This window comes from Pristis pectinata, chromosome 25 (genome assembly GCF_009764475.1).
Source record: "Pristis pectinata isolate sPriPec2 chromosome 25, sPriPec2.1.pri, whole genome shotgun sequence".
NCBI classification, from domain to species: domain Eukaryota; kingdom Metazoa; phylum Chordata; class Chondrichthyes; order Rhinopristiformes; family Pristidae; genus Pristis; species Pristis pectinata.
In genome coordinates this window covers 13,157,555-13,166,411 of record NC_067429.1, presented here as the reverse complement: position 1 = coordinate 13,166,411, position 8,857 = coordinate 13,157,555, and the positions used below count along the sequence as shown (strand labels likewise).

Sequence of the window (8,857 nt, the reverse complement as noted above, 5' to 3'; positions counted from 1 at the left end):
GTGAATGAACTAAATAAAAAGACCTGTTGCCAAGTGACAGGTTCATCATCATTATTTTCATGATGTGTTTGCCCCTTGTGGGCTATTTTCAAGGTTTAAGCTGCTAGATATAATAATTAGGAATGAACTATAATTAGGAATGCTGATGAACCATTCATCAACATTAAAATTTTACAAGTGATCTGAGTGAGTTTGAATGTAATGGTCAGATTGAACTGGGAATGTGCTCAGATTAATCTGACACTATCTCTGGCTTTAAACGAGACCATGTCTTAGTACATTTTTAGTGTATTGATTTTGTCTTTAGAAAATGAATTGAACAGATAGTAGATGTTTTCAGGAAATTTGAAGGTGTTAATTGAACAGTAGCAACATCAAAATGTGATTTTTTATAAGGCAGAATCTCAAGAGTCCAGTAGGGATTTGGGGAATTAAGCCTCAACAAACTAAAATTGCCTGCTGTTGCTTTTAACACACAACAATTAGAAAAGTTCTCACACAGATTGGAGCTAGAACTGCAGAGTGCATGTCATTCTAACTGCAAGGTCAGCACAGTGGTGCATTGGGTAGAGCTGCTGCCTCACAGCTTCAGCAACCTGGGTTCAATCCTGACCTCTGGCACTGTCAGTGTGGAGTATGCATGTGAATGCGTTGATTTCCTCTGGGTGCTCTGGTTGCCAGCTGGTAGGCTAAATGACCATTGTAGATGGTCCTTAGTGTGTAAGTGAGTGGTAGAATCTGGGGGTAATTGATGAACGTGTGGGAGAATATAATGAGATTAGTGTAGGTTTAGGTAAAAATGGGTGTCTGATGGTTGTTGTGGAAGGTGGGCTGAAGAGCTTGTATATCTCTATGATAGAACATAGAACACTACAGCACAGTACAGGCCCTTTGGCCTACAATGTTGTACCAACATTTTATCCTGTTCTAAGATCTATCTAACCCTTCCCTCCCACATAGCTCCCCATTTCTCTATCATCCATGTGTCTATCTAAGAGTCTCTTAAATGTCACTAATGAATCTGCCATGATTACATGACTTCTGAAGTATTATAGTCATACTTAAATGTTAATTACAAGCAACAGCTATAGAGATAGATTTGAGGAGCAGAGTCACCAGAAGACTCTAATCTGTAGTATCCTTTTTACCCTGATACTAAGTATGATTAAGTTTATTCTTTTGGTTTTCTGTAAGTGTTTAGGGTGTCTATGTGGCATCCAGTGCTGTCTGTATGGAGTATGCATATTCTCCCTTTGACCACGTTGGTTTCCTTAAAGTGCTCTGGTTTCCTCCCACACCCCAAAGAAGCGGGGGTTGGTAGGTTAATTGGTCACTGTAAATGTCACCCCCTGCCCCCCACCCCCACCCACTGTGTGTAAGTGGGTAGTAGAATCTGAGGGGAGTTAATGGGAACAAGTGGAGAATAAAGTGGGATGCGTGTTGGAATAAGGTAAGTGGGCACCTGATGGTAAGTGTGAACTCAATGGGCAAAAACACCTTTTCCCGTGCTGTATGACTTTATGACTGTATAACTCTAGAACCAGACGTAATGGGCATAATAACATGGGTGACTTCCGATCTGAATACAAATGTCATTTAGTGACTTTATTAGAATTAAACTAATTCACATATAATTTGAAATTTTCTTTATAAAGAAAGTGCTCTGAGCATTTTATACAAGTATAACAAATGGAAAACAAAGAGATTGGGATTTGATTTAGGGTTTTAGATGGCACTTCCTTGTTACAGATGAAGTACTGGCTAAGACTTGCCATGAAACTCCATCCAGTGGAAGTCAGCATGGATCAGCATTGGCATAGTGGTAGAACAGTGTCCAGACAACCAATCATGGAAAGAACCACAGTTAGCTCTGGATACCTATATATCCTTATATAGTCATCCTTGTCCAGGTCCAGTGGCTTTGCAATGGATGACTGGAATTAAAGTATAGTAGAATGCAAAGAGATAATCAAACGCATTAACATACATCATAAGGAAACATTTTTACAGATGTTGCATGATGGAAAGCCTGTACCCAATCCACTTTTTGTTGACAACAGATAGAAAGCTTGTACCCAGTTCATTTGGCTGTATGCAGAAAATACCCAGTTTTTAATTCAGTTCACCAGTACCATTTTATAGTCTTTAGCTCAACTCCAGACCAGCAGACTGTAGCACCTTTTCTTACCACTGTGTGTACAGGGCAGGAACTAATGTACTTTCCAAGGCACCAGGCAAACAGGGAGGCCATTTTCCTTGCTGATCACATGCAGCTGTGTCACTAAACTGTAGCTCAGCTTTTCAAGTTACTAGTTTAAGAGGGAGGAACATACCTGGCTTACAATGTAATGCTGAACAGACAAAAGTATCTACTGTAGTAAATTAGGCCAGATGTTTGTTTCACCATGTGAAGAAATTTTAACTACCAAGACAGTTAAACTTTCAGAAGTTCATCAAGAAGCTGTTCTGCATATTTTTATATTTTTTGCATCCTAAAATAAAGAAAAAACACACTGCAGAATAATATCTTGAAACCAGTAAAAAAACACAAATGCTAAAAACCTGAAGTGGAAGACAGGGAAGATGAAGCACATGAGCTCGAATGTTCATCAGCATCTGGAAAGTGAGTTGGTGCATTAACATTGCACTCTCTACTTTTTTCTGTTTCATGCTGTCTACTGACAATCCTTACCTCCATATCTCTGTTTCTCTATTTCATGCTGCTTAACAGTCTCTTGCTCTCCTTCTGTCTGCCTCTTTGTGCTGCTCTAATTAATACTATCTCTTACTCTTTCCCTATTTGTTTGGCCCTCTATCTTTCTCCATTTCACATTGTCTGTCTTCCTCTACCTGGTGCACACTACATCTATCTGTCTCCTCTCTCTCAAGGTAACACCCCTTCCCTTTATCCCCCTCTCTCCCAATCTCTCTTTCTCTCTTTTGCTTTTCTCTTTCTAGATGCTAAAGAGCAAAGAATATTTCCAATAGCTTCTATGTTGTTATAAACGCCTAACAGTGCAATGAAGTCCACAAGATGTTTCCAAGTTTTGCAAATTTAGGACACTTATAGTTCCTTCTTCTCCTGTCTGTTTACAACCTGTGACACACAGAATGGGACAAAAGCTGCAGCTGCCAGAGGCACGGTGGCACTTTTGCAGAAGGACAGGAAATAAAACAGGAATTCCCTTTGCGTTGGAGGCTTCACAGAGTCAAAGAGGTGCAGGATGATCAGTGAGGCCACAATGCAGATGAATCTGAAGCTGAACTGCTGGCCTCTCTTTCCCTTGCAGCTCTCGGCATAAATGGGTGAGTTCAGAGCTAATCCCAATCCAAACAAGGCTCCCATGTTCCTGACCAGCCCAGCGAAGGGAGTGGTGTCAATGTGGATCCACTCTGCTCGGGCGCACCATCTCTGGGCTTTCTCCACTGACCACAGCAGGTCGACTCCCAGCGCTTTCAACAGTACATAGAAGCCCAGAGCGAAGGAGAACAGGAAGACAGTGATCTGCAGATACTTCTTGAGACTTGCACTGTAGATTGCATTAAGCCGGCCAAACATCTCCGCCACAACCATTCCTGTGTATGGAAATTCACAATTAATATTTCATCAAAATACATTACCAATGACAGATAATATATATTCTATAAATGAGTGTTAATCATAATGCCATATTTAGTGATATGAAATGTAAATCCTGGTTATTTTAGTTTTTTCACCCATTTTTCACCCATATCTTTTTTTCAAACCGAATGGCTTTCCTGCACCTAGTTTCCCTTAATACACTGTAACACAATAGGCCTTGGATTTAAACACACTGAACCAACTGTATACACTTTCATCAATTTGATGCTGAAGTTCAAGATATTGTAAGTTAAATCATTGCATAGTTAATAGTGTTGCTCAGTTATATTTGCAAATGAAAGAAAGAATCCGAACCTGAAATAACTCCCGTGAAAACCTGATGTGGGAAATGGGCAGCCAGAAACACTCTGGATGTGCAAACACAGATCTGGATCATGCAAAACACAGTCCACAGCAGAACATGGAGACTCCTGGAGAAGGGAATTTTATTCTTGTTGAGTTAATCACAATATGAACCCATTACAATAAAAATACTTGAAGGGAAGAGAAAGGGGGTTCTAGTATATCATCCACAACCAACTAATATCCATTCAACTGCAATTATTTTTATTGGTCACCACAAGAAATTAACTTGATTATATTGGATGAAATGTATGTTGAGAAATAACGCACAAGTGAATTTGTAAAATTATTTATATTAATTTTATAACTGCCATATGCAATTTTTTAATAAAAGCAGACAGGCATTCATTAATATGAAATGATAAGATCCAGCATTTTTCATAAATCTACGTGTATTTTTAGAAGTTTAGCATGGTTACTTCACTGATGTTACACCAGCAAAAAGCCATATTACTGTCTTTTTGCTCCTTAACTGAGAAAAAGATCACACTCCCACTATTACAGCCTCAAATCCAGGAAGATCAAGATAGCCACAAAGCTAAACATAATGGGCACCTGCTGCAAGATCTGTTGTAAGTAGCATGCAAGGAACTTAGAGACAAGTGGAGCATTGTGTAGAAGATGTCCATGCATAAGTATTTCCAAAGCATATCAGATCAAACTCAATATGATAAATGTGGGAGTGTTGATTTTAATCATAGTAGATCATTATGCTTACGCAGCTGTAGGAATAATGTATAGAAGTGTGTATATGTTGACCTGCATCCAAACTCTCATATAGAACTAAATTTTATATGCCAGGATCCATATAAAATACTCCAAACCCAGTGCTATCTGGTTTATACGGACACACACACTTTTATGTTGATTTAATATTTTGAAGCTTTACCATTTTTGGAAGCTAGTTTGTTTCTTTTGTAATCCAAAGGTCAGGAATGCAGTGACCATCACATACCAGACACCAGCTGAACCCATTGCATGACCGGATGGACTTCCTGTCAAAAACATCATTCAGAGACTCAATTAAAAATAAGGTTTTCTGTTGCCTTACATTCAATGTTTGTGAACACTTTTAACTTTTAGTTGATATTAATAACAGTTCACAACCGTTTTCACGTTGGGCTGTGGATTAATTACTTTTGAGAAATAATGAAGTTTTTATTGAAATACTTGAATGGAAGATAAACCCTTTCAATGCAGCATTTAGCAGTAGAAAATAAAAAGTGCAAGTGTTTATAATTTTGATGCATTAAGAAAGTTATTTTGTGTAAATTCATTCATGAATTTTTAAGCGAATATTAATAACATCTGAAATAATAATTTTGGGTGCTGCCAACTGGATTTTCTTTGTCCTCACTGTTAAATGCTTTGCAATTTAATCTAGAATGCACTTTATGAATAATTCCCTCCCATCCATTTTAAGAATCCTTCCAGGCATTCATCTTTAATTAAGGTAGTTAACAGATTTAATACATTATGGGCAATCTCTTTAAGCACAAAGTAAAGGACTAAAAATAAAATATTATTTAAATTGCTGATATTGATATTTGAAAAATGATTCACATTGATTACTGAAGATAAAGTGGCATTGAACAGTTGAAACAAAATTAAGTGTAAAAATAACCTGTCTTTACCACTGTGGTTTAATAAATGAATTGCTCCTACCTAGATCAGTTTAATACATTAATTGCCTGTACCTGGACCAGTTTAATACTTGAATGGCATCTATCTAGCCCAGTTTAAAGCAAGATTTGCCTATACTAGAACAGTTTAATACATGAATTGCCCATACCTGGACCAGTTTAATACTCGATTGAATCTGTCTGGGCCAGTTTAATGTAAGATTTGCCCATATGGGGCCCAGTTAAATATATGAAATGCCCATCTCTAGGCCAGTTTAATACAAGATTTGCCCCTACTGAGACCAGCTTAATGCATGAATTGTCCTTACCTGGACCGGTTTCACAGGTTAAAGGAAATTGCTGCAGTGTTGGAAGAGAGGAGTTAGCATAAAGCTTAGTCTCATGGACCCACCAGTAGGGTCTATGTCCAAATAAAAACCTGTAAAAGAAACAGCAAGGACATGGTTAACATATGGGGAATATCCCATAATTTGGTATTGTGGACGTTATTCCAATATTTGACATTGTTGGTAAATATCCCAAAATGTGGGACTTTGGACAATATCCTAAAATTTGAGTTTGACATTGTTGGCAACATCCCATGATTTTGGGGGATAATACTCAATTTTGATAATATAGGAAATATCCCAAATATCTGCTTAAATTTCAGTATTCTTTACTGTTTTTTTTTCAACTTATCTAATAGAACACTGCACAATTAAATGTGGAAAGCATGAATCTGGAGAGATAACATTATATTGCACAAGTCAGTCAATCACCCTGGAAGGTATGACATCAGAAATCCATTGAAAAGTTTCAAGTTGGAATCCAACCAGTAAGCAGAATGCCAACATAGATTTCCTCTTGCCAAGAGTTTAGCTGAAATATTCAGTGCTTCACAGTGCAACAATTCATAGGGGATTGGAGAAAGAAAAATCTTGCATTTCTCTTCCAGTGTGGCTGAAGTTAGGCCAAATGTCATTTTAGAATTACATTGACCTTGTCTGGTTTGAATGCTGGTTTAAAATTTGCTGTCAACTAATAACTTGTCTTCTAAACTTCTGTAAAAATGATTGTCTAATATTTGACATAAAATTATTTATTAACCAAAGATATGACCAAAAAGTACAGAAATATGTGTTAATAAGCACTGAATAATAAGTATTTATTATGTTAGTATTGATCATTTAGTTCTAAATCTTCAAAGATTAAATTTGTAAATATAAATCATTTACGGATAGTGCAGAGCTCCAATGTGTGTGTGTATCTATATATATATATATATATATATATTTATTCATTTGCAGGATGTGGACAGATGTGGCAATGCTGTCATTTGATATCCATCCCTAAATGCTCCTAACCTGAACTAAGAGCCAACCACGTGGTTGCCTGTTGGAGTCAGACCAGAGAAGGAGGGCAGATGTCTCTCCTGAAGGACATCAGTGCACCAGATGCTTTTACAGCAATCTGGTAGTTTCATATTCATCTTTACTAAAACTTGTGCTAAATCCAGATTTATTTAATTACTTGAGTTCAAATTTCTCACCTGCCCTGATGGGATTCAAATTCATGCATCTGGATCAATGGTCTACAACTGTGGCTGTCAGTTTAGTACCATAACCACGATCTACCCTACCCTTCTGCAAACTAATTAAGTTGACTAGTGCAGTTGCAGAGGTAGTCCAAATCTCGAGGAGATCCCAGGCAGAGATCAGAAGGGCCAACCATTTGTCAGAGTGTTAGTGTACAATCCCACCAAGTAGAGGATGTAGGGAGACCCTGACAGTCACCTGGACATTGAAATTGTCTGCCCACCACCACAGGGTAGGCAGACAAGAAAGCCAAAAACTAAGTGCCTCAGATCAATAATAGTACTTTTTTTTCTGAAATTAAGATTGAATTGAAAAGAATTAATTTTTTTTCAAAGAATTTTGTATATCTGCAGTGAATTAACAATCTCAGTTAATGAAGCTTAAATAAACCTTTTAAAAAACTCCAAGGGACTTCTCAGAAAATACTTACCATTTAAAGATGAGGTTGAGCCAATCTCCGATGACAGCCACCCAGATGAGTTTGATGCCCACTGCCTCACACAGGTGGAACCAGATGGGAAAGAAAACAAAGAAGGTGTTTCTCAGGTCAGCAGCGATGGAGATAAAAGTGAACCAGCTCTGGGAATCCCTGTAATTCAGCTGCAGATACTGCACCATCTCCACCCCGGAGCTGTGGAGCAGGTCCATCCCAGCATCCATTTGTATTGGCTCAGAAGCTACTACAGGTTCTCTGAGCTGTCAGTTCGGTGTCTGATTTGCTCCCAGGAACTTGGGATTTATAAAGGGGATGAAAATGTTTGCTATCTTGTTATCAATTCCGTTTGCAGCCAATGATCACAAGACTTTGAACAAACCCAGGCAAAACAATGTCAATGGCCTTTTTGGCAACAACACCTGCGTCACTGCTGTGACTTGAGATGAAATTCTAACGCAGGAATAGATTCACAAGGCCAGCTCTTGTGAAAATCATGCTAGTTGATCAAACCTAGAATATTCTTCACTAAAATGTTTAGCAATCACAGCCACTTACGTTATTCATAGCCTGGGTGCACATGCAATAGGAAACTCGCTGACCAAGTTATGCAGCCAGGCAGCTTACATTAGAGAGTCATTCAAAAGAATCTCTGGAAATTACATGCATGTACCAAGAAACATTTTGATGTGGACAATGCACATTAAAATAAAGAATATTCATGGTTTCAAATGGCTAATATGTTTTGGTACTAGTAACAACTCATCAATATCCACAAGTGGGACTATCCTGGTTGACTAATTGATTCAGTCTGCTCTTGTTCCACAGAACTTAATTCTTCCTACCATGACTCTATTTTCTCTCCTTGTCCAGTCCTATCCCATTTACATCCATAACACCTCTGATACCCTCCACCACTTTGACAATTTCCAGTTTCCTGATCCCAAATGTGACCTCTGATTGACTGGCTGAATGAGCCATAACATCAATGCGTAGATATTTATCAGAATTTTATCTTTCTGAAATAACACCCTTATTTATCCCCATTAGAAGTCTTAATATAATTCATATTTGCTTGTGGCTTGAGAGTCAAACAGTTTGTACACATCTTATCATATCTTATGATTTCTTGTGAAGTTACAAAAACTCACTGAAGAATTAAATACAAATGATCCTTGTCTCTTAAAGTATCTATTTGAAATGGTGTTGATCTTTTAGTGCA

General features: G+C 37.9%; 1 protein-coding gene across 1 annotated transcript; it reads right to left on the bottom strand.

Annotated features, from left to right (window-relative positions):
• Positions 1-1,580: 1,580 nt before the first annotated feature.
• Positions 1,581-7,909, bottom strand: LOC127583086 (glucose-6-phosphatase catalytic subunit 1-like). Its single transcript, XM_052038833.1, has 5 exons — positions 7,633-7,909; positions 5,937-6,046; positions 4,875-4,980; positions 3,938-4,053; positions 1,581-3,576 (listed from the first exon to the last, which is right to left on the bottom strand). Exons 1-5 carry the CDS (start codon positions 7,860-7,862, stop codon positions 3,065-3,067), a joined length of 1,074 nt encoding a protein of 357 aa, XP_051894793.1. The 5' UTR covers positions 7,863-7,909; the 3' UTR covers positions 1,581-3,064.
• Between the last annotated feature and the right edge of the window lie 948 nt (positions 7,910-8,857).

What these genes read in the sequence shown, in the direction of transcription:
- LOC127583086 (XM_052038833.1), bottom strand. Translation starts at nt 7,862, where the DNA reads ATGGATGCTGGGATGGACCTGCTCCACAGCTCCGGGGTGGAGATGGTG. An exon ending in CTCAACCTCATCTTTAAATG is followed by an intron (nt 6,047 to 7,632) that starts GTAAGTATTTTC and finishes TTTCTTTTACAG; the next exon opens with GTTTTTATTTGGACATAGAC. An exon ending in AACCTGTGAAACCGGTCCAG is followed by an intron (nt 4,981 to 5,936) that starts GTAAGGACAATT and finishes TGTTTTTGACAG; the next exon opens with GAAGTCCATCCGGTCATGCA.